Source organism: Phyllostomus hastatus, unplaced genomic scaffold (genome assembly GCF_019186645.2).
Source record: "Phyllostomus hastatus isolate PE091 unplaced genomic scaffold, TTU_PhHast_1.1 phas_scaffold_46, whole genome shotgun sequence".
NCBI lineage: Eukaryota > Metazoa > Chordata > Mammalia > Chiroptera > Phyllostomidae > Phyllostomus > Phyllostomus hastatus.
Window position 1 is genome coordinate 16,727,028 of NW_025334032.1, and position 26,844 is coordinate 16,753,871.

Consider the following 26,844-nt stretch of genomic DNA (forward strand, 5'->3'; position numbering starts at 1 on the left):
CAAAGTCTAATGCTCCTTGATTTTGGTCTCTTAAGTTTTACAATATGCATAAAGTAGTGAGTAGTGAGTATTTTACATAACATATACAGGTATGCCAGAATGGCCATTTACTAACTATGTGTAAGTTAAATTTTAAAAAGGCTTATATTCATTTAATATCTGAAGGCCGAAAGAAATTCAGTCAATTATGGTGGTTGTCATTCATGATGAATTAACACAATACTGTTAGCTGACAGCAATTTAGTACCTGCCCCTCTGCCCACCCCGCCAGATCCAGCGAGACAAGTGTCCTTAAAACCAGATTAAATCAAAGGTGGTTAAAAACAAACAGACAAACTACAACTAGATGGCAGGAATCAGAAGAGTGAAGTAAAGTCTTACAAGCAAAATGAAAGACAATATTAGACTTCTACCTCCCTTCCCACTGCCTCCACAGACACTCCCCTCTCCCCAACTCCTCATACCTGGAAAGAAACCACAGCTTAGGGCAAATCAAATGTGAGAGATTTTTATTCAACTTGTCAAGGACAGTTTAAAAACAAAATGTTAGTAACACTCTAGAACATTGGTTTGTTCATTTGACATTTTCTCTATCTTCACCAATTTTTATTACAAAAAATCAGAAAAGTAAAAATTCATTACAATATTTGCACAGTGTAACCACTAGTCATCTAAACAAAAGCTAACTTCTATAAAACCATAAACGTAACAGTTTTATAAGAGAGATTAAAAATTCTCTCAGTTTACTGGATATACATAGTGGTATATATTTTAAAGCAGAAAACCCCCAAAAAACAGAAACAAGGAAAAAAATAATAAGTTGAAATAGTCAGTTAAATATTTTAACCTGACAGTTCCTACAAATAGTAACTTCCACTACATATAAAGGAAACCATTATCTGTGGTAAAAATTCTAGAGACAAAGTAGGAAATGTGTAATAAAAACAATCAGGAGTCAGTCCCAGGCTGTGTGTTTTCATTGAAACCCAGGGAGTTACATCATGAAAGGGACATGACTTATACGTCCAAACCACCATATGTGTCTACAAGTAAAACCTTCTTATGGCAAGTTACAGAGTTTCAATGAAAAGACTTTGAAAAACACATATGTTCTTTTCTTCATATAAATCACGGCAACTAATCTTTGTAAGGCTGTATCTTGCATAGGGAAATAGCTGTCTTCTGTCAAAAATTCTGCAGGAATGAGTAAAAGCAAGCTTTTCAAAATGATGCCCACGTGCAAAGAGTTAAATTACCAAGCACCTCACTGACTGCTTCTAAATTTATCTTGATTAAATATAATTTGACAAAAGGAAAAATGCCAATTTATGGTGACAGTATTCAAAAGAAAATATGGAGATTGGCAGCAGAAAACTAAGTGCATTAAGAGGCCCACTGTCCACGGAAGAAAACACCTATGCACTAAATAAACCTACCCGTGCGTTCACTAGGACTCATGAGAAACTTGTCAAACACAAGTGTACTTCTTCAAAAAGCTAAAGTATAAAAAAAATAGGACAAGTTGTGGCATTCCTTTAGGTTGATCTACGTTAGTATTCTGAGTGGGTTACTAGGAAGGATTAATGCTTCCAGACAGAGCCAGGCCACCTGTCTTTACGAGCCGTGGTAAAGGTTCATGGTACTCAGGACAGCACTGGCATATCTTTCTTCTACCTTCACAGAATTGGAATGCTCTATTACACTATTAAGCTCAGGGATGCTTTCAGCAGTGTCCCCAAACCCATGGTAATGTCCATAGTGCAAATTTTCTCCAATATCTTCCACCCAGGAAGGTCTATTTGCTATGCAGCTACTTGGACTCCCATTCAGGTGGAGGGAACCGCACATCTCAGGGTTAACGCTCATGGTCTTTTCTGGCTCCTCGGTCCCATTAACACAGAGAGAACCCTGGCTACTTGAATATGGCCGTCCTGGAACTAATCCACTGCTAATTCCATTAGATCCTGTTAAGCACTGGTCATTCCTGCTTTCCATCCCATTGAGCTGAGTCGTGGAAGGGTAGTCCAAATGTCCATTGATGACACATCCGTTTGTCAATGTATTCGATACGGAGCTACTGTTTTTCATATCTGCATTAAGAAATACACCTGTCACCAAAATGCAGAACCAGAAGGGAGGAGAAACTATAAAATGCTTCACTGCTGCTACAATTTTAAAGGATTTATTTAGTTTCTTTTCTTTTAAACAAACCAGTTCCTTTTCCAAAGTAAAAACAGTACATAGATTTAAAAGTAAAACACAACAATAAAATTTCCTGGAAAGATAGGAAATGATTATAAATTTCAGTAATATTGGGGAGCCAAATTAAAAAACTTAAAATTGATAAACATACTGCATGAAAAATACCAATAGTACTGAAAAGCCGTCGAAAAAAATTTCTCATTTGAAGACTACTTTTGGAGAATGATTTTTCAAATCATTCCTGAAAAAGTCCATCAGAACTGAATGTAAGGATTCCCACAAAGGGTTGAAATAAAACACAAACTTCTCCAGCTCTTAAGGAGAAAAGGAAGCAGTTGAAGCACATGAATTCTGGCAGCTCCTTGGACCAGGTGAGACATCGTCATACCTCACAAGTCAGGGAAGCATACATAGGAATATGAAAACATAAATATTCCCTGTAACCCTCAAATCTACACACTACTTCTGCAAAATGCCACATGGCAGCTCTGCAGAGTACCGAGGACAGCAACTACAGGAAGGAACTAATGGCTCTCATGCGGACAGTCTTGGGCCAACAGCAGTTCTGAAGAGTTTCTTCTGAATTCAGCAATTAAGGTGATTATGATATCCAAGGTTCCACTTTCAAAAACAACTTATGTTGGAAATGTTGAGAGTTTGATCTGCATCCATTAAGACAAGGATGTCTTATAGAAAAAAATGTTAATCACAAAACATTTGGGCACATGGGAGTAGGCAATTACAAAGTATTTTTCTGAATAATGAAACTAGAGAGATTTGTTCACAGGAATTCACAGAACAGTAGAAAGAATGACCTAAAATTGTCTTGCTTGATAATATTAGACTTGATCCCAATGTTCTGCGTTATTAAAACATGGTATGATATTAAACACAGAAAGCTGAGTTACAACAGATGAAGACCCGTTATGTACATCTGATTACCCTAACACATCTCACAGAGTGTGACTCTCCCCATGAAGGGCTTACTTTTGGGGTTCACCATGTACAGACCTCTGATTTGCACTCAAACAAGGGTTTTTGTGTGTCCTGAGAACCTCCCTGTCAACAAAAAACCATGGCTTGTTCAATGAACAAAAACATCTAAACACTCCACTAATCATAAATTTTCTGGCAATTTAGTAACTCCCATAAATTCTGCAGAGAATGATAAATTTTTTAAAAAATTAAATGACAGTTTTTCTATTTAGTTAAAACTCAAGTCTAGAGAACAATTGTTTCAATAACTAAATATGAAGTAAAATAAAAAAAGAAAAAAACTAGTTGTTCCAGGAAAATATTTGTATTAATTTTTAAAAAATGAAATATAAACAACTGTTGCTGGGTGATAAAACTCACGGACAGTTCTTAAGACAAATAATTGGTATGCTACCAGTGGAATGAAAACTGTATTTTCAGGTGATGGGTCTGCAAAGGTAAATAAGCACGCCTCAGAAATCTGTGTGTGGACTGTTTTCCTTTAGTGCCTAATTAAATTAGTTCTATTACACAATCTCAAAGTCAAGATTAGTTGGAAATCTAATAAAACTGTGCATGAAAATAGCAGCCTTGCTAGAGACTGGCTAAGACATAACCCTGCTTGGCCAGGACTCATACCACTGGCCATCTCCAACACTGTCCTTTATTCTGTTTCAAACTGCCTTTTGGGACTCCCACTTCCCTCTCACCTATTTGCTTATCTACTAACAATCAGTCTTCAGAGAATTAACATTTGTTTATTCAGTCAGATAGTGTTATATGAAATGATGGAAAATACGGGTGCTCACTTGGCACCTGTATATGGGATGAGCCAGGCTTGAAAAGTATGGCTTTTTCAATGTTATGTTCAAGCTTGGTATTAAATGTAATCTGAAAACCCAGGAAATTAATGCTTAAAGATTAAAGAGTGATTACCTCTGCCTTTTCAAAAGCATGTAGCAATGTTATTTTTTTTAAGCTGGCTTTGAGTTTCATTTCATTTAATTATTTGGCAAAAAGGTGACTCCACCCATTACAATTCTGTAGCTTCTAGAAATATGTACACATTTTTTATCATTTTATTGAACAGAAATGATTTTTTCATAAAAGTCTGGGAAACAAAATAGGTAATCTTTTCTCCCCAGTGAAGAATATAGTTTAAAGACATAATAATCAAACTTTTTAAAAGCCAGTATCTATTTTTACATATATTAACATGTAAAAGAATGAATAAAATGTTTTCACGGGCACTTAAATCAAAGAACAATAGAAAAAAGCATTAACTAAATGGATAAATCTTTAAAAGCTAAAAAAAATCGAGCCTTTGGCTTTTAAAAACTGATAATGACTATTGATAATAAAATCTTAATACACTAAAAATTTCACTGTATAAACTGTGTTTTGTGAGACATGGTGTTCAGCATTTCACTAGACCTAGAGTGCATGGCACAGGAACCACAGCAACCACTAAGGGTCAAGTGACAGGTTCTGTATCGGCGTGACTGGTTACAAGTCAAAACCACAATGTTTACTAATTTTCATTGTCTATAGTGAATCATCCTTATCGCTTTGAAATTACTAGCAATAGATGCTCATTTTGTATATTCAGCCAAAGTCCTCCATCAGAAAATTAAAAATGCAAAACCTTATCAAAATTAAACAAGGCACATTAAGCAAAAGTTTAAAATCAGAAATATTGCACTTATATTTTTCATATCCATAGAATGCACCAAAAACACTTATCCTTGTATCTACAAACTTGCCCAAAATATGCAAATTATAGTATAACATTCTTTAAAACACTGGACAACAAAGTGCAAAACTCATTTGAGAGAAGCTTATGTTAGAAATAATATGCATACTGATTCTTGCAACGACAAGGGGTTTGCATTGCTGAAACAGTATATATTTCTATTTCTTTTGGTCCAACAGAACCACCCTCCTGCTGTTTGGTGTCTTCGACCACTGGACTGCTGTTGCAGCTAACGGGAAACTGTCCACTCCCACCTGTTACAACAGCAAACTCTCTATCGACGTGCATTTTGTCAGCATCGTCTTCCGCCTCGCCGTTCACTAGTGGCATGGAGTAATCCAAGCTTTGAGCTGCACAGGAAACAAAGGCTATTTTAGATTCCTTGTACACACAAAATTTTAAGACAAATGTCTCTCATTTTTTTGTTAGAGCACCGAACATTCCAAAATTACCAAATATTTTCCTAATCTGCAGATGATGAATGAACTTAGTATACTACTGAGAAACTTTCCCACAGTATAAAATATTTCTTGAAGTGTGCAGTTTCAACGGAAAGTCATGAAATTTAAGTTACCTATTTTAGATTTACTGATGACATAAATTCTCATTTAAGGCTGTTATTTGGACAACATAAATTACAATCCAGAGACATTTAGAAATATTTTTTAAAATTCAGCATACTCTAAAGTATGCCCCAAAACAAATGTTCATTTTTTTTTTCATAAATACCAGGACAATTCTTGAGTAACAATATAGAAACCATGAAATGATCCTCAAATTAAAAAAAAAAATCACTAATTTCAGGAACAGAAAATAAGGTAAAAGCCAAGACTCAAGACAGGCCTGTCAATACGATCCTGGTGGCACTAGTCCTGTGCTTCAAGATATAATACAATTGGAAAAAAACATTTAAGTCTTAGTTCCAAGAAATTTGGAGCTGAAGCTATGTATACACTTCTTATAAAATTATAATCCTCCCTATCTTGGAGAAAAGCTCATATGCACATTTAATCATTTTCCCTCCAAGTATTACATAACCTGTGCAGAAACACTTCTCCCTGCAAACTCCAGTAATCCCCACTTCTCAGGAGCAGCCACTCTCATTTGACAGACAAATCTAGTCTTTAGCAAATCTAGTCTTTTCTTCAAAACCAGATCTTAAAAATTACTTTTATGCTTTGCTTTTATCCATTTACCATGGCATGAATGAATCCCATCAAACAAGTTTAAATCTTTAAAGTTAAAATCCAGTCATACTATTATAATTCACCCACCACCAAATTCTCCACTTTGTCTGGGTTGCTTCAGCTTTCTTTCTTATCATGAATACCGTAATTAAACTAACATCCTTATAAAAGCTCCTTTGTACACATTTCTGGTTCTTTACTCAGATGAATACCCAACATTATTTTTGGGTCAAAGAATAGATACAACAAGTAAGTAATGACTTTTGGTGTTAAGTATTTCTTTCAAATAATTTAAAAGTAGAGACTTGAACTTTGTGCAGTTTTACTTACTTATAGTTTTAGGCACTCAAGTCACTTTCAATATAGGAATTAGCACATTCCAGATTATCTCCTTAACTTTTGAAACCAAAGATGGTAGTCTTTATGAAAGAAACACAAATTCTGAATTAGTATGTGGGAGAAATAGGAAGTGTGATTTCATGCAGTTGGTGAAAAAACAGAAGCCTGCATAGGTATGGGGCCAAAAGTATTCTACCAATAGAGGTGCTTTAAAAACCAGGGGAATTAAGTCATGGATTTCAGTCTTTTCCATTCAATGCTTTCTGTAATCTTCCACGGGGCTCTAACTGGTGATAAGGCATTCTATCTTTACTACAAAACACAGGACTTTCAGGAGTTCAGTGGTAAATAGGTCATCTTAAAAAAGGGTGGTGGTGACTAGAGAGGGCTGTTCCAGATACCAGGTGTCAAAATCCACACAGCCATCAGGGAGTTCTTAGCCAGTCTTTTAAGAGACAAACCTGCAGCCAGCGCAGGGTCTGATTTTCCCACTTCTGCACTCTCCAATGCCTGTTAAGCCAAATTGGGTAGTTTACTGAGAACTGGTGCAGGCTATCATGGATAAACCACAAACATCCTTGTAAAAAAGAGACATCACTGGGGACACAAAGCTGCGTTAAGTAGCTACACCCTTAATGTCTGGTTTTGTTTTGGAATTCAGGTGCCAGTGTTCCTTGGGGAAGGTGACAACTAGATTATATGTGCAATTTCAGATCCGTGGGAAGCAGATTAAAAACAAAACAAAAAACCTGACGAAAAAACATGAAGATCGTCCCCACCATCTTCATAAAAAGGTATCTGTTAATTCATTCCTTTGAGCCCAGTGCATAGAATAGTACCTGTATCAGTAAACAAAGACTACTCCCTAGCCAGAAAAGTTATTTACACAGAAAACAAGCAAAAACTGTTAATAACTAAAGTAACCTGTAAAACTGAGAGTCATAATTGCTTCAGGGAAGAGTGGAAGTGGGACATGAAAGCAGACCTGCCACTAGGGGGCCAGAGTCAGTGGTAAAGGAAGTTTGGGGACATTCAAAACAAACGTGTATGTAAAGAGGAGCTGCGGCACAATATCATTTTAAAGCAAAAATTAACCTCTTAACTAGAAGCCTATCCGATGCACTAGGATTTCTACTCTGAAGCTGTTCCATTTAGTAGCTGTCTTTTGTTAATGTATAGTTTCTCATCATTACAGGATAAAACAAGACCAACGGCTCTTTTTTTTGGTAATCAAATTCTTTAAGGTGGGCAGTGTATGCTAATGCAGACATCCTAGAATATAATTCTCTGTAGACAGTCTTTGTAGTGAGTTATTCCCACCACGTATCTGCAAAGATGTTTCACTACTCGGCTGATAATCCAGCTGCCCCAGAACCTTGAGTAATGTATTTCACACTAACGCTTTCACTTTATTCACAGCACCTGCAAATAGGAAGTGCTCAATTTGTTGGATGGGGGCTTTAAGGTTGCATTTGCTTTTTAAAATCGTGTAAGTCATTAAATTAAAATTGGCCTCTCAGAATACTAACAACATTGGATTTGGACTTGACTCCTTTCTCCCACAACCACAGATGTCACCTGTGGCATTCTCTCCCACATGTACCCATCACCATTGCCAAAGGAACTGTTTAAATATTCCATGTGTCTGAGAAAGGTGGCCTGTAAACCTTTCAGAAAATCTTCCAAAATTGTAAATTTTGATGTTGTTTTGAAAAAGTACCTCCCCATCCTGTTTTTCTATTGACTCCGAGTTAAAAGGTGAAATTAATGAACATTTCATAAAGTGCCCTTACATTTTTTAATTGACAAGGCAGGTATTTGAGAAGCTTCCAGTACACATTAAACAATGCATATTTATGATAGAAAACCATCTAGGACTGGTTCAAAATAAATACCTTCCTCTCCCGCAGGCAGTCACTGCCCAGTAAGCCTTGACCTCAGGAGCCAAGAAAGACGCTCCATTCGGGAAGGTACCCAGGACACGCAGAGGCTTGCATTTGTGTTTTCACCTAAAAACAGTTGACTACACTCCCTGAAAGACAGTTCTTAGGAAGCTCCTAAAATCATACAAACTGTAAGAAAACAGTTGGAAGTAAAGGCCTTATTTAATCCCTTGACATTCCTAAACTGGAGATACCCTCTGACACATGAAAACTACTCAGTAGTTTCACAGTGGATTTAATTGAAGTATGGGGTTGTAAGATAGTGATCTCCCATTCTTGTGCATCTTTAAGGTGTCAGTTGGAGGTCCGTCGCAGGCACTGACCCACAACTCTAGAAGGCAGCAGCAGGGCAAGACACCTCATACCTGTGGTCTTTCCACTCAAGTGGCAACTCTGACCTTAGTTCCCCATAAAAGCCGCCAGGAAGCAAATGTTCCCTTGGTTTTCCACCAGCCATTGCTAATTAGAACTATTCTGTTCTACTGTAGAGCATATATAACCCATATAACTACCTTTGAAAAGAAAGGTCCTGTTAAAATATAAAACTAGTATCTGAGGCCAGTGTGAAGGTAGTTCTACTATCAGGTACCTTCTGTGGAACTTGGACACAGCCCCAACTGCAGCAGGCCAGGGGCATGGGAAAATTCAAGAGGGTGGGCAGTGGAGATGTGAAGGACACGGAACAGCAGTGACAGCACTGGAAACGCTGAGGGTTTGGGGTTATTAAAAATACACAGAATGAAAGGTACATGTGAAACAAGACACACACAGCGGAACAAACCAGGCACATGAGGTTTGCTGAGTTCAAAATCACAATCGTTAATAGAGGAAATCATAGAAATTACTTGGTTCTTAAATGTAATTCAGATTCCATTATAAAATGCCATGTCTTTACCCTGGCTGGCATAGCTCAGTGGATTGAGCGTGGGCTGCGAACCAGTGTCCCAGGTTCCATTCCCAGTCAGGGTACATGCCTGGGTTGCAGGCCATGACCCCCAGCAACCACACATTGATGTTTCTCTCTATCTCCCTCCCTTCCCTCTCTAAAAATAAATAAATAAGATCTTTAAAAAAAATTGATTCATATAAAGGGTAATGTTTAAAAAAATGCCATGTCTTTAGGGATTAAGATAAAATAATCATTTGCTATCTGAACACAAGTAGGTGTTCACTCACTCTGGTCAAATTTTTCAAAACAAATATAAATAGCCATTTACTTCAAGTCTGGGAACACTAAGGAAACAAAAAATTATTTTATGAGACTCCACCCTGTGTGTGTGTGTGTGTATAACTACATCAAGTCTGATTTCTTGAATCTTGTTTAAATAATTAGCTATCGCATTACTTAACCATGTGTTAAGTTATTCACCCTCCTCCTCCCAAGTCATAAATGCCAGTCAACACGAACAATTAGAAGAAAGTGAAAGCTGTTTGTTATATTCATCCTGGGCAAAGTGCAATGACAAACTTCTCACTGCTAATTTTGTTGAAGATAATTTCTTAAAGGGGTATTTTTATACTAAACACCTACATGTTATGTATCAGATGCTAAGATCAATAAAACACCTATTTGATCAAAACCCATGAGGTCAGCCTAACACCTGAGATCTGGTATAATACCACAGCCTACTTTCTTACGGCAGTTGTTTCCCAAAATGAAACTGTGAAGTTACTTGGTTGGTTTGTGACTCACAATGCCTCTCCTCACTCAAAACTATAGAGTTGCAACCAAAAACATTATTGGCTAAAAAAAAAAAAACATAAAGGTTTCTCTTGTGGATAAGGCGGCAATTCTTTTCTAAGCAGGATCATTGATAGTTTGGGCAACAGCTCTCAAGAAATACATATACATGTATAAATAATTATACTGAGTGTTATTACTAAAGATTAACTAGGAATGCTAACAAAACTAAACCAATCTTTACAAAGCAGCTCCAGCTGAAGTCCTGAAGTCCATCTGTCATTCCCTCTTGAGCAAATCATTTAAAAATTGGAGGGGGTGGGGAGAGAATCCTAAACCAATTGTACAGATACTTCCTTGCACCATCATAAATGAACAAAATCCTGTACTGGGGAAATATTACTCCCAAATACTTTTCATCAAAATTATTCAAATAACTTTGGATTTTATCTCATCCTCCAGAGTCCATGGCCACATCTATTATGCCTGTTCTGATTAAAGTATATTTTGATAGTGTCAAGAATGACTGCATGAAAGATATTTTAAGGCATACGTTTCTGTAGTACAACTTGCTTCCAAAGGACAATTTATAACTGAATAGTACAAAAAGGCAAAACTCCTTTTGGTTCTTTTACATCAATATAGTTTCCAAAGGAAAACTACTCCAATTACCTTAATATATTTGAAAATAGTTTATTAAAGCAGAGAGATACTGCTTTCTGTGGAGAAGAGGAATTAACTTTCAGACTCATGATTCCAAGTAGAAAAAGAATTAAAAAGTGAATTTCACAGGGAGTATCTTTAAGAGTTCGTTCAAGCTATGTATTTATTATGTAGCCAAGATATTATTTCAGGAATCCCTAAGAAAAAGCCAAACTTGTACTTCAAAAAAGAAAAAAAAAATGATTCTAAACTCTTCTGAATACTTTCACATGTGAAGTTATTTTAAAATGTATTTTATATGTTACATTAGGAAAAAAAACGCTTTTACTTTGCATGAGAACCAAAAACTCAGCTACAAAGTGAATTCAGAATGAGCAAAAACTTAAGCTTACATATTTAAATAGCAAAGCAAAACAATATGCCAGAAATTAAATGAACTAAGGCTACCAATCTTGAACTGCATACTAAAACACTAGTCAAAGAATGGAAATAACTAGAAAAACTACTGAAGCCAAGAACAGCTTCATTTCGAACTTTCAGGTGGTTAGGGTAGAGGGAGATCTTGTTTTAGTAATCAAGAATTATTGCTCAGATGTATCATTCATAGAGAGTATATAATGGTAAAGTGAAAAAAATTAACTCTTCCTTTCCCAGAGAAAGGAGAGTGGTGCCAGGCATGAGAGTGGCATGAAAACTATGCTTACAAATATGAATTTACATACACACACACACCACACACACGTGACATGCAAAACAATCTCAGTACTACAACTACCAAGGACTGGAGTATTAGAAAGTTTAGGGAGTAAATAATTATAACAATGCTCAGAAGACACAAGAGAAGCTATCAGGGTGTATCTGGTGTCAAGCCATGACTTCTCCTGTGGTAATGAGTATCACTTCATGCACCTGTGGAGCAGTGCAGTGCACAACCTTAGGTATGTGCAACTATTACCTGCAAATGTAAACAAATGCCAGGTGTCAATCACATTTTCTTCTGAATTGACATCCTTGGGCTGAGTATTAGGAACGGGCAATTTGGGAAGCCTGGATGGTGAGTTTAGTGTGGAAAATGTGAAATCTCTAACCCTGCTTCACAAAAACGAATCCTTGTCCGGAGGAGGAAAATAAAATGCCCTGAAAATTGCTTGATGCTTAGAACCAAATTTGTGTGATAACAGGGTTTAGGAAACTTAAAATCAAGTTTCAGAAGTCCTTGGAAAGGCTTTTTAGGACACTTAAAACTCTCCAGGTACATTTCTGTGTCTTATTACATAGAATATTAAGTGACAACCCTTTAATTTTAAAAAAATTTAAGATTTATCCTGCAAACCTACATTCATGGACATAGGCACACACAATTTTTGCATGAGGGCACAATGGAGCTAACACAATACAATTCCAAAATATTAGGTACTAAACAAACAAAAAAGTATATTTTAAGAAAGTGAATGCTCTTAAAAAGCCTTTAAAAGACATTAGAAAAAAATATACTGAATCATGTTGGAAATAAATGACAATGCTGAGCAACACTTCACCATTAAGCCATTCTTAAAATTTAGACATACCTCCATGTGCTTTATTATAGTAGTACCTTCTAGATTATTAGGCTCACAACTTATAAAAGCTATGAATTTGATAAACCATTACATTTAAGTTCACACATTCAATTCTATAAAAAAGTCACATAATCACAAATTTTTATAGTGACCAAGATTTTAAAAGTTATAAAGTAAATAATACAATTTTTATCATCATAGAAAAAAAAATCTCTTTGTCTGGATACACTCCTGTTAAAGAGACAAAGCATCAAAAAGGGTAATATTGACCCACATCAAATTTAAAGTCAACTAAAATCTATAGCCAGCCAGCATTTACTCATATTGTACTTGTATAGTTATTTTTGTAAGCCGAAGGGCACGACTTTGTATTTATTTTCAGCAAATATCTGAGTGCATAATTTCAGAGTGATTACTTTTCAATGTCACCTCTAATTTTCCTTCTATATAGGTTCACTAAATATTCCTGCTAAGCTACTGTCTTCTGATGAAGGTATTTTACATACATACATATATGTCTTTTTCCTAGATAAAAGGGAGGTTTTTCCAACTTAAAGAGTGACTCAGTTGATTCTGATTATTTACAAACTCCAAAACTAAAGATAAAAAGGGGGAAGACAACGTAAAACTTGACTTATCTTAGAGACTTAAGTCCTCACTGTCAAAATGACACACCAGATCTTGTGACAAATACACATTACACTGCGGGTTACAGAGACCAGCTGAGACCAAATCATAGTGCAAGTGGGACAGTACAGCAAACACCTACCTTCCCAGATGTGAAACTAGGTTTTACCACCAGACGGACAATTGTTTTAAGATCAGGACTATTTATAGGAAACAAAAAAATCAGGCACAGTGGCAGATTTTTTAAAAAATTTATATTTCCAACAGGTACAATAAATGAAAAAAGTCTAATTCATGGTAGGTAAACCTGGGTGTGCAGAAAAGTTATATACACACATTTACATTTAAACTATCAACACTGCCCTCTTATATCCCTCTCCTTTTGTTAAACGGGCAATCTTCAAAGTAGCAATACAGGAAAAACTCCACCATCACTGCACCAGAATCCTCCGGGCACAGTACCACCTTAAGCGAAGGTCTCATCTTGAAGGTGTTTTCAGCCATAAAAAAGAAAACATGTTAAAGAAAGGAAACAGAACTGCTCTTTCCCACCCATGAAGTAGTCTCACCTTCAGTTCTAGCCTTCTTTACTCCAAAGGGTTCCGAATCTTCCAAGCATCTCTTGCGATTTGTTCCCACACTAACATGATTAGGAAATATGTTCTGATGGCCCCCATTTAAGGAGCCATTATTATAGAAACGGTTCAGATGACAATTCTGGAGGTTCAAGAGAAACTGGGTACATTCTTGGAAACCCTGGGTTTGAGCAATGTCTGCTGCTGTCAGGCCACTGGCATTTCTCAGGCTGTACAACACAAAAACACTGAATTACATCCCATTAACATTTTCATCTGGTCTCTGCTCCTGCCGAACTGACTAACTATCTGAAGGTGATATGAAAGAGTATACAGATTTACAGCAAGTCTTCATTAAAGAAGGAATTACTCATCCTAGCTCTTTAACTAACTTCTCTCTTATGCACATTTGATTACTAAGCAAGATTTGGGAGATAGTAATTTAAAAATCAATATAGTAAAAAAATTTTAAAAGCATCTTCCTATTTAACTTCTCAAATCATTTTTTGTTAGTCTGAAGAACCTAAATTTATGCTAACTTCAGACTTAACCTGAATTCTATATTATTTGCACTTAATTTTAATAATCCATTCCTTTAGCTTGAGTAAAATCATAACAAACAAACACGTACTGAAATTGTCCATGGCATTCATAACAATCGGCTTCCTAAAACAAAGGTGTGTAATTGGCTTACCAACAAGCCAGATTTTATGCTAACATGTGACACTATAAGTGGAAGTTTAGAAGGATGTCCTGACATTAATTTATCATCAGACTAGAGATGTGAAAAAAGATGAATGGGTTTTTTAGTGTTTTTTATTTTCTGGCCTTGCCTAGGAATCTTTCAAGGAATTGGAATTCTAGAGCATCTGAGTGGATGTTTCCTGTGAAAGTCTAATACTATTTTAGGAACTCATGCCCCAGGCTGAGATCTACTACTGAAAAGAATAAAATCTTAAGTGGTTAATAATACTAATAAAGTAAAGGTCTCATGTCTTCTGTAGTAGCTAAGATTCAAATTAAAAGGAAGAGGTGGTGGCAGAACATAAATGAAAGATCTGAATTAAGATATAGAAGAACTGGTTGAGCTTGTAGACCTTAATTAGGAAACAAAAATTTAAAAAACAAAAGGAAGTCCATGCTGAAGTTTCCCTGGAGGACAAGAGAAAACACTGGTCTGTGAAATAAATCTGTAAAGAAAGCAAAACAGGTTGTTAGGTACAGGTCGATACACTGAAACTGCAGGAGTACCAAATAGCAAAGATACCTCCCATACCTACTCAGCAAGCTATGCTATGAACAGAGCAAAGATATGATCAAATAAGGATCTATTTTGTGTTACGTGAAATAACCAATGCAGAATCCTTAATGCTTCTTTCCTAGGTCAATTTAAAAAAATTTTTTTTTCCAGCAAGAAAACTGGAGGATTGGGGGCAAATAAGGGTTTTTAATTTTAAAAGATAATAATAAGCCTTGAATTCATATTTCCAGCCATCATGCTCATAAAGCTCCAACTTTAGGAATGAAAAATCTCTATATTTTTGGACAATCATTAAACATGTCTTCACATCTCAAAAAATGAGATAAAGAAAATGTATTATACATTTTGAAGAAAGGCAAAAGCCCAAACTCAATTCTATCAGATATAAAAGACAGGACTTAATCCTAGAAACCATCAATAGTTTCTTAAACATATAAGGCAGCCATGTACAGCTAATGGGGACTAAAATTGACATTTTAATTTTACCTCATGGCTGTGTATATTGATAAATATTATTCTAGAATTCTTAATATTTTAATTTTGATACATAAGTTAAATGGAAAGTAAACACTAAAGTTTGGGCATAGCAAATTACATGTATACAAAATGATCATGTACTTGATTTTTAATGTCAACATGGTATACAAATGTAGTATTAAAATGTGTATAGCTGGATGATATTTAAGTGGTGTATTTCATTTTCAGAAGATATCACAAGTGAAAATGGTCTAAAAATGCTTACTTCTTCAGGCATTTGAACAAAAACAATAAAAGCTGCCACCTGAAAATTAAAAACAAAAAATCTAGCTGTCAAAATTTCATGAAAAGATGAAGACCCAGAACATAAGCAAAGTTTATACAATGATCATTTCCACAGGTGAAATATAGACTTGCTCTCCAACATCAAAGAAGAGAGAAATGAGAAGTTGCTGCTTAAATTAGAACAAATAGAGTTTGACAACAAAGATCACCCCTTAGTGGACCATAGACTAAAAAAGAACAGCACATAGATTTTTTTTAAATGAGCATTTCTTTAAAGAAAAAATTTTTTTTGAAGATTTTATTAATTTACTTTTAGAGAGAAGGGAAGGTAGGGAGACAAACACTAATAGGTTGCCTCTCACACGCCCCCAGCTGGGGACCTGGCCCACAACCCAGGCATGCACCCTGACTGGGAATCGAACTGGTGACTTTTCTATGTGCAGGCTGGTGCTCAATCCACTGAGCCACACCTGCCAGAGCACACATTGACTTTTAAAATGGCATTTACCATCATAAATACCAGATCACCAAAGAAAACTTGTTTAAGGAGCATGTTTAAGAAGCATGCCAACATTCTGAAGTTGTTGAAAAGAGTAACATTAAAAATTCACTCAATTCCTTTATTCCTCCATTCAGAAACAGAATAGCAGACTGAATCTGGGACAGAATAGCAAGTTTACCGTTCCTCCATGGAAATATGGCCTTAAAGAAAAATAAGCAACAAATTGGTGACAATATCCAGAGATGACAAAATATAAATGTTTGAGTGGGAGTATGTGCTTAGACCTAAGATAATACTGCTTACATCACCTTACCCTGCCTTCTCCCTTACCAAAAGTAGTCCAACATTTGCACATCACTTAACTGAGTTAAGAGCCAACCACATTTCCAGGTTTTGTAAGGCATTATCTTTAAAACTCCAAAGAAGAACTATAGCCAACTCTTGCTATATATTCCCCATGCATGGACCATGCAAGTAAACAAGAACAATCCCAAGTCAACCTGGTCTGGAAATTAGAGTGAGCCAAAAGGGAGGTGTACATATTCTTTTGTATAAACTGTATGGACAGATATTAGAATGTGACATTCGATGACTGTGGAAGAATTGGGAGATTATAATTTTGGCAACCTCCCTATATTATTATAGGAACAGACACCAAAATATCCTTTCTCCGCTTCTAGTGAGCTACGAAAGATTTCAATTATACTATTTCTCATGTTACTAAAGACTGGAATGTAGACAACATATACTTACAGTTTAATATTCCTCTCCAGCAAAAGACCTGTTAACACCTGACACTGATACACAACAAAACCCACTGTTCCCCTATTTTGCCTCTGAATGTCCTCCTTGCCATCTCCTCTATATACCTACATTCATTCCTTCAGTCTCTACCTTATGAAATGTTTAACTCCCTAATTCTGCTCTGCTCACATTTAAAAACTTCCAAGTAGCTGCTCAATCTCAGACTGTACTTTACAGAAATTGGCTGAAAAGGACTGTTAGAAATCATCTAATTCAAGGGTAGATACCTTTTCTGTAAAGGGCTAGAAAATAAATATTTTAGGCCTTAGAAGCCACAACCTCAATCACAACTACTCTGTCATTGCTGCCTGAAAGCAGCATCAGACAATATGTAAACAATCGAGCTTAACTATAGGTTAACTTTTATTTATAAATACTGAAAATAGAATTTCATGTTATGAGTAGCAAAATATTCTTTTTGTTCAACTATGTCAATATGTAAAAGTCATTTACTTTATGGGTCATTCAAAAACAAGCAGCAGGTTGGATCTGTTAACATTTAACCAAGAGACAAAACTAGTAACTAGTCCTCTCTATTCTTAATAATAGCTGTGTGTGGGATCCTGAAAAAGTCTTTCTAGTAATGTTATGCACTAATTGATTCAAACAAAAGAATAACTTAAATGCATTAAATCATAAAATATTAAATACCAAGAAAAATATCTAAAGGTAAACTTTAGAATATAAAATACCAGACCTTCAGAGAGCATGTTGAATACAATCATTTCATTCCTATTCCATTTCAGTGTTTCCTGTTAAAAGTTCTAAGTGTCTTACAATTCAAATAGGCAATGTATTTAATATGAATAACGTAAAACTATCTTTAAAGGTCTTAATTCCTCAAATCACTTTTTAATGCTTAATAAGTAGAAAGGACTTTCAACTTTACTATAGAGGCTAAATATCAGGTGGATTTCCAAGTAAAAACAAGAATAATTATTACATGGTAATAATTTTAATTTATAACAATTTTTAACAAAAGAAGCTCAGGTCTTTAAATTCTTTTTTCATGTAAGCTGTCCTATTTCTTAAGCATGTTTCAATTTTGATGTTTTACAATTTGATGTCTTAAGATTTGGGGAAAAAAAGAGTTCAAACAGTAATCCTGGTTAAAATGTATCATCAATTTATTAAGCAAGCCCTCAAACTATTTAATGTTCCAAGTTTAAGCAGGTACTAAACCTAAGCTATCCTGTTATTTTCATAAAATTAAATGGGAGCTGGGCACATGAATGTGACTTAAAATTGACAGGTTCTGTAACTTCACATTAAAATGTGGTACTTTGTTCTGTTCGAGTATTTTTTAAATTGTCAACCCTTCCCCTTTCAATCAATCCACAGGTATTCACTGTGTGTGTGATAAGGCCATACTGCACTAACTGCCTGACCTCCATAAGCGGGGTGCTGGTAAAGACTAAGTCAATCCAAACTGCAGCCTTTACACACACTTGTCCAAAGAGAAATTTACAGAATCTGGAAGGAAATGTTCAAAATAACTCTCAAAAACTTAATTTTGCATGAAAATTGGGGTAGTAATGAAACTTTACACATTATTTTAGACTAAGTCTTTTAAAAACATACACTTTTGAATTTAGGGCCTTCAGTTTGATACGCCTGGGCAAACAGACTATGACTGATCTAAAATTTTCCTTTGTCTGTTTCTGAGAACAAGAGAGATCCCCCACGGGACCAAGTTATTCTATAGCTGTAGTTCACCCCCTCTGGTCCTCTCTAATATCCACTTTAAAAATCTTAGAAAATGGGCGGAGATTTGAAAAAATCAGATATCTATCAACTTGATGTTCAAATTGGGTATAGTTTGTTAATGTTTTAAAATTTATTTCCTTTAAATGAAAGTTGACATGATCAGATTTTTAGGCTGGTAAGATCAGTTTGTTATTTTTATGAGAGTGATCTGTAGGATCTGGTTCCTCTAATAGTCAGCAAGAACATGAAAAGCCATCTTTGGGCAGACCACTCATTTTCTCCTAATAGTTCCTAGAATTCTTTTAAAATTGGAGTATGAAAATGTAGGAAGACATAATAATTTTTACTATGAGTTATTTGTTTTGCTAAAAAACCAGCAAAATCAAATGTGTTTATTTTTTAACTTTACTAAAGTTAAAATGTAACTGCTTATATATATTTTCTGTAATAAAATTCTGAACATAACATTAAATTTATTGTATCTAAGAATGACTTTAAAACGAAACTCCATTCTGCTGCCAGCTAATCCTCCATCTGTTTTCCACTTATAGTGTCACAACATTAGAATATATAAGAAGCCTAGATTCTAATAAGAACAGTTTTTATTTGTAATTTGAAAAACCTGAAATATAATTTTTAGAATCCGAGTTGTCACATCACCTTCAGGATGCTTTCTTTTTGTTAATGCCATGTGACAATAAAAGATAACCACAATTTTTATATAAATAATATTTCTGTTAAAATTCTGATCTCAACTTAACTATTGTTAGTTTACAAATAAAAAGGTAGATATCATAAATTAGGGTAAGCAAAGCATGCAAATCTAAAGACTCTATATCTGAATTCCTAGATTAGCATTAAAACCAATCACCGCAACAAATACCTCAACAGTATGCCTCGTGTGAAGAAAGGAAGCCATACTGAACATTCAATGCCACAACTGTAAGGTTTTCGGAGAAGCACCTGTGGCAGTTTCAGCAGTTTCTATATGGAATGCTCCCCCTTTCTAGGATTACTTGAAAAAATCAAGTCAATTCGAATTACGTAGCTGTAAAACATTGACATGTGTAGTTTTTATAGATTCAGAATCTTCTGTGTGATTTAAAACGGGCAATGGTTCATAAAACAGGAAACTTAAATAATAAGGGATCACATATTTGCAGGCAACATTTGGATTAAAAATACATATACATACATGAGGTGCAGAAGCACATTTATTGAGCGTAAGCCATTGTCATGGGACCTCCTTGACCAAAAGCTATTGCTCTAATACACTGCCTTCTCAATCACTTCTAATAATTTTTAGCATGAAGCCAATTTAATTATGTCAATATTTCAACAAAATTTAACAGTATGGACTAAAAACCATTAACTCACGATTCTGGTTACTTTAAAATTTGGTATGCTGTATCTCAAATACATTAGTAACTATTCCTAGATGGAAATAAGCAAATACATGGAATCATTAAAAAAAAAAAGAATTAAAAACATTACTAAATGTCCATTTGTACAAACAAAACATTAGCAAACATCTTAAAATTTCTTCAGTAAAAGAAAACCGTGTATTTTTAACCCTTTGGTATCCAAATTCTTAAATAGTTATGAAGACTTTCTTAAATAAATTCTTTAGGTAACAATAAGAAGAAACTATTTTTTAAAGTTTCTACCTGAATAAATTTGGTGCCAAGTTTTCATTTTAAGTTCAAAACTGATGAGGATAGTTTTACAACACTACAAATGAACCCCAATTATGTTTGCATACATTAAAATATAAGAGTATCATTCAAATACTCTGATAAAGTATTTAACATGCTCCCACTGTATTTTAGCAAAGGAAAAAGATATTTGAATTTAGAAATCATTGGTTTATTTGAAAGCACTATTTATAAAAGCAGTGGTTAAACTATTAAAACCTATATATTATTCAAGCATGAAAAGTAATAAAAATCCTAGACTAAATTTGTCAAGAATTCTACAGTATTGTCACTCCATCATCTGCTCCAGTCCATCAGGCAGAACTTTAATAACTATCTCAGGAAGTTAATTCCTCCACCTTGCTTGTTACACTTTAATAAAAGGAAAAAAGGATGCAGGATATAGCAAGATCAGACGAGTTTGCCACAGTGACAATTAGATAAGGAAGGCAACACTAGGTAAGAGTGACTGGAATGCAGAGGATCCAAAATCAGAAACTATGAATTCAGAGTTATAATTCTAATCAATTTCATAGTTAAAATATTATTCTGAAGGACAAGTAAATGAACAAATGAAAAGAAACCACAAAAAATACAGAAGAGGAAAGGAAAGGAAAGGAAAGGAAAGGAAAGGAAAGGAAAGGAAAGGAAAGGAAAGGAAAGGGAAAAGGGAAGGAAAACAAAACAAAACCATGAATTTTGAACATGAATGAATGGCTAATCTGGATTTGCCAAATGCAAAAGTTACAAACTTCTTACACTAATATTAAAAATACACTCAACAAAATGATTTCTCCTAATGAAAATTCTGCTTCCAGATGGGGCTCTATGGGTAAACAAATAAAGGTATGTCATAAATATGGCCATCAATTATGAACCAACTTAAACCAACTCCATTTCAGTGAAAAATTCCTAAAAGTTCAGCAACATACTTTTATTTTGCAACATTAAAAAGATCACATTTCAGACTTTTGTTATTATAGCCAATTATGCCTGTTTTCTAAATTAGACAAGAGAGTATTTTTTAGAGTAAATAAATTTATTTTTATATAAGGCTATATAGATACTTCTCCAGGAATCTGATGGTCATGGTTAAGTTCTTCTTGGGATCAAAATAATTAAGTTAAAATATATGTAGCTCATTTGAAAGTCTGATTACCACTGAATTAATGGCTTCTACAGCAATGTTCTCCTATAGAAAGCTGAGACTTTTTCATAGCCTGATTAAACACCAGCACCTGTATACCATGTATTAAAATGGACTAGCAAATTTGCCTGAGATACAAGTAATTCTGGTTTCACTCTAAATCCTGCTAAATCCCTTTATTTTTTACTGAGGCATTAATAAAGCTACTTAAATATCTAGTTAATATGGAAACATTCACCACTTCAATCTCTCAAGAAAATAAAGTAACCAAAATTAATGGTGCCAAAATGCTAAAAGTAAAGATAATAAGGCTCAAAATGTGCACCTGACAATGTTAGCAGTAAAACAGTTTTCTTAATTATCAGCAGATAGCAAGCTTTTAAACATCTTTTTCCAAAATCACATTAAGACAATCTTATATTGTTACTAGTTTAATCACAAAAGAAAAATGAGGCAACAACTTTTTCATGTTAGTATATGCCCTCCTGCCAATCAAAAATCCTAATGTGAAGCAAGCACCATTCAAATTTTGGCTACAATGAAAAACTGAACTGCGATACAAGCAAAATAAAGGGTAACAACCAACTTAGTGAAAACTCCATATCTGAGAAAAAATGAGAAGCATCTGTAGAGGTTTAGATCATTTAAAGTACACAAACATTAAGTCTGGTCACAGAACTGACATTCAATCCTGTGTGTTTTATTTTTAGACCTAAACAATGGCAAATAATAATGATCATCATACAAGCTGAAACGAAACCTCACATGAAAAAAGAAAACTTGGCACCAAAACTCAAGATGTAAAATAATAGAAGGAAAAAAAAAAAACTGCATCAATATACTCACGTGTGGTGCTAGAAAATGTAATACGATGCACAGCAGTTGACATGCGTTATCTTACAGATGCAGCCTACATTGACAAGTTAGTTATATAACAAACCATTGTAGCCACAGATGTGTGGTACACTTGCCCTCACCACTATCTACCCAATGACCAAAAAGCAGCACTTTAAGACTTTGGTCACTTCATGCAGCCGATATATAAAAAGCAAAGTAGGAATTAAGAACAAAATTATTAAATACCACCAAGTGTGATAAAATGCTGATATGAGACAGTTTTTAATCTATTCACGGGAAAATAAAAAATTTATATTATCTCCTTAGTATTATAGCATGTAATATAAAGAATAATCTAGCCTGTTCTGAACTGGAAAAAAAAATAAGTAACTTTAAGGCATTATAGGAAACAAGTAAAACAGATCTAAGTATTGTAATTTGGGGGAATCGAAATATTATTTGTTGGTAGACTAAAACTATAAAAACATACGGAACAATGATCAGAAAGCAATTCACAATTTAGCTTACTGGTAATATTGACATTTTATCTAGATGTTAAAACTAAACAGCCCTATATAAAATTGCAATATATAATGATTACTTGTGCTCCATCTCAGTCCAAAGACTTATAAATTTAAGTATTGCTTTTGGCTAGGTGGCTCAGGTGAAATACTTCTTCTAAAAAAATATCTAGAAGTTCAGTCAAGGGAAATCACCATAATGCAGGGTCTCGAGGGAGTGGCTCTTATACTGAGAAGGAAAAACAGACTGGCACTTGAGGCCATGCTCAGTCACACTTGGTGGAAAAGAAACACTCGAGGGTCCTGTAACCAAGGACAGAATTGTAAATAAAATGATCTCATTTTAAAAAGACACCTATTAAAAGGACATAGCAATAGATATTTATTGGCTTAAAGGATTAAGCTATCCCTTAAAATGAATAAAACTTTACATTTTAGTAATAAAATGTTCAGGACCAATTAACAGTACTGTTTAGAAAAATAAGTCATTAAAAGATTAACATCTAATTATTATTTCAATTAATGACAAGTAACTTAATCAATTATTTTATATGACTCTGTATTTTATAAGCAAAGCTTCTCTTATTAAAGATGAGCTTTTAATCTAAATCCAGCTAAGAAAACTGCATATATATCTATGTTTTAAAGCAATCCATTGAGAATCATCTCAATGTTTTTAACATTGTATAACACATATTCAGTTGTTTTTACATTACCTTAAGTCATAACTACATATGAAATTGCAAGGTTCCCTGAAATGTAATGGTCAATACAGGTCATATTTCTAATACTAAATCACTGCATAAGTAAATGATCCAAGTTCAAACTAATGAACTAACCTTAAAAGTAATACTTAATGAAATAGAAGCTAAGATACTAACAGCCTAATGACAGCCCCTGATATTAGACAGGTCTTGCATTAACCTATACGGTTTTGCTGTCCAGGGTCTATTTTCAATATTTATTTATAATACAGAGTCAAAACAATGAAGTGGAAACCAAAGGGTTAAACTAAGTTAGTTTCATGGGTTTTATTTCTACCAAAGTCTAAAATTTCACATTTCCAATTATATAAAATGGCTCGTAATTAATTTTTAAATATTCAAGACACTCAAGGTAAAACAAAAAAAGCTGGTATTATAGTTATTTTGGTTATTATAGCTCTATAGCTTACACTCAACACTTAAGGGTGAAAACCGCATCCATTTTGTTAATGCTGTGAACTGCAGAAGAAAAATTTTTATAACATAAATCTTTTAAGTAAATACAAATGAATTTACTACCCAAAATAAATGTATAGTGCCATGGCTAGCTCATAATTTGCATACAAAATAATGTTTTAAAATTAATACACTTAAATATTACTATTGTTTTGCCAAACCATAAATAAGCTAGTTGATGTAAACTGGGCAAAAACAAGGATATTCTAAAATAATGCTATCAGTATCAAAGGCCCAGAGAGAGTTTGAAGTCTTTTTATGTATATAAGATTACATTTTACAAGGAGTTACAAATCATCGAAAGTCGTAATTATGTCACATCTGCTAAAAAATGAGAAACTAAAAACTCAGGAATGCTAACTGCAAGAATTTTTTGAGCCAAGAGGCCTGGAAAATATTCAAATCCAATTCAAGGACCTTGTTTTGAAATTTCAACTTGGCAAATAAAAGTTTGAAGACTTGACCACAAGTATACAAGTAGTTAGTGGCAAAGTCAGTAATGATGCTAGGTCCAAGTTTAATTACTTAAGTGTTCTTTTCATCCTAATATGCTCTCTCTCATGGCAAGAATTCTGTTAGTGCTGTAAAATTAAGGCCCCTTCTGTGGTCAACCTAACCCGCACAATGTTGCTCACTAACACCTACTGATCTAAAAAAGCAAAATTATATTACTAATATTCAGGACTTTTGCTTGCTCTAAATTCTGTCTCTAAATACAATACCCTCGACTACATCTTGGTTGGGAAAAATAAACAAAGACACTTACTCGATGTGAGCCCCATTAGCCACCAGGGCACTGATGCAGTCTAGGCTCCCAGAGCGAGCTGCCTTGTGAATGGGAGTCTCGCCCTCACAGTCCTGAAACAACAAAGAGTGACACAGGTCCAACAAGACTTCCACATTTTAAAGTAAAATAATATAGACCATGAAAGCAGCTCATTCATCTTTGAAATGAAACAATAGGGTAAGCCAAATTTGATGTGGATGTGAAGAGAAAATAAGAGCAGACCAAGGGCCATGCTTTGATCAAGAACGAAAAGATCTGTGGGACCTCTATAGCTGTGACAGCATTTACACTCTAGATGGTGGTTTAGAAATCATTTTGTCCTGAGTCTTAGCACAAATATGTTGCAAATAAAATCCAAAATAATTATCTTCTGATAAGTAAAAAAAAAAAAAAGTAATCAAGGCCAAGAAATAGCACCAGTATCTAAAGTCTGGTCTAGTTTACCCCTATCTATCACAAGGCTAGCTTTAGTCAGGATATCATCAGTACTTCCCTTGGATTTTTTTGTTTAATCTTGAACTTGAATTAGGACTACACTTTAGAATACATGGTTGAGTTAAAGGGCCAAGAAATGATCGGAAGGGAGAACACGAGGGTCAAAGATACCAGTTCATATACAATACAACTAAGGCTATTTGTAATGGGCAACTCTGTGCAAGGACTTTTAGAAAGCCTACATTAAAACCAGATTTATGCTTCAGAAAAAATGCGGGAGGAGGCAGAGGAAGTGAGCAGAATCAGGAAAATGATTCTGATCACTAATGTAGTCATCCAAAAAAAGATTACACTGAATGAATGGAAAAAAGTCTGAAACACAATTTCATTTATAAGCTGTCACATAAATAAGGGGTAAACAAAAAAAAAGATACAACAATCAAGAGCAGTCATTTCTGCTAGGAAAACTGATTTAGGACTGTTTGCCTGGGAAATTCAGAGTGGCTAAGTAGCAACAGTTCCTGAATGAATCACACTTCAATGTCAGTGAAAGCTGAACTTGGCAGAAGACAACTACCACATAATTAAGGGATAAAGATATAAAGCAGGAGTGGGGCAAATGCACAAAGTGTCTGGAACTTAGAAAACAGTTCATTCACAAATTCAGTCAATATTTGAGCTCCTCATCAAGGGATATTTACTCACAGGGCAACAACCTGAGATGAGGACTCAAGTAAAAGTGTGGTACATTATTTTACAGAAAAATGTATTATGAAAGACTGCTTAGTGGAGGGAAAAGTGCATATTTATTTTAAAATATGCTCAAAAGTGAGACAAAGAACTAAAAATAGTAAGCCCATGTTTGTTCGAAAAAACAAAGAAACCCATGTGGCTATACAAGAAACTATGTTCTGAACTCAGATTTAAAAAATTTTTTTTTAAGATTTTACTTATTATTAGAGAGAGGGTAAGAGAGGGAAAAAGAAAGGGAGAGACATCAATGTGCTAGAGAACATCTATTGGTTGCCTGTCTCACAACGCTATCTGGGCACCTGGCCCACAACCCAGGCATGTGCCCTGGCTGGGAACTGAACCGGTAACCTTAACATGCCCCCGTCCTCCCCCAAAATTCAGGGGAGAGTGGGTACATAATACAGACAAATAAAAATTACTGGCAAATATTACCAGGAAAAGCAGAATTGATATTTTTATGAGATTTTTCAAAAAACAAAGCAAAACAACAACAAAAACGCTCAAGAAAAACAAAGTTTTTTTTCTTTAAGCTACCTTTGGAACAAAAAGAAAAAGTAAGGATTTTCACTATTTTCAGACAATGGTGGGACAGTAACAGATGACAGAGAAAAATCAAAACAACTACCCTGCTCCTGTTTTGTGTTATACCAGGACAGTATCATTAAGCTGGGCAGGACAGAATAAACTACTTAAAGAAAACTGCAGCCCTGAGAGTAAGACTCAAGAGCCATTTTAAGGTTACATTTCGGACCAATCACGTTTCAAGAATACCAAATAGTTTGTAGTATGATTCTAGAAGTATTGTTGGCAAACTCCCAGTAATAAAGGAAAGTGGGAGAGGCTACCAGAAATTTAAAGACAAGTCACCTTGAATTTGAATAAATAAAAATCTAGTTTTTAATCCAGTTAC

The 26,844-nt window shown here is 34.7% G+C and overlaps 1 protein-coding gene across 1 annotated transcript in view; it reads right to left on the reverse strand.

The window, feature by feature from the left end:
* Positions 1-492: 492 nt before the first annotated feature.
* ANKRD10 (ankyrin repeat domain 10) overlaps positions 493-26,844 on the reverse strand; it is a 34,045-nt gene continuing 7,693 nt past the window's right edge. Inside the window, exons 3-6 of the mRNA XM_045821701.1 lie at positions 24,726-24,817; positions 13,499-13,734; positions 5,185-5,280; positions 493-2,090 (exon numbers count right to left, since the gene is read on the reverse strand). Of these exons, the coding sequence (XP_045677657.1) occupies positions 1,615-2,090; positions 5,185-5,280; positions 13,499-13,734; positions 24,726-24,817 (900 nt within the window). The 3' untranslated portion in view covers positions 493-1,614. The remainder of the gene's footprint in view (positions 2,091-5,184; positions 5,281-13,498; positions 13,735-24,725; positions 24,818-26,844) is intronic.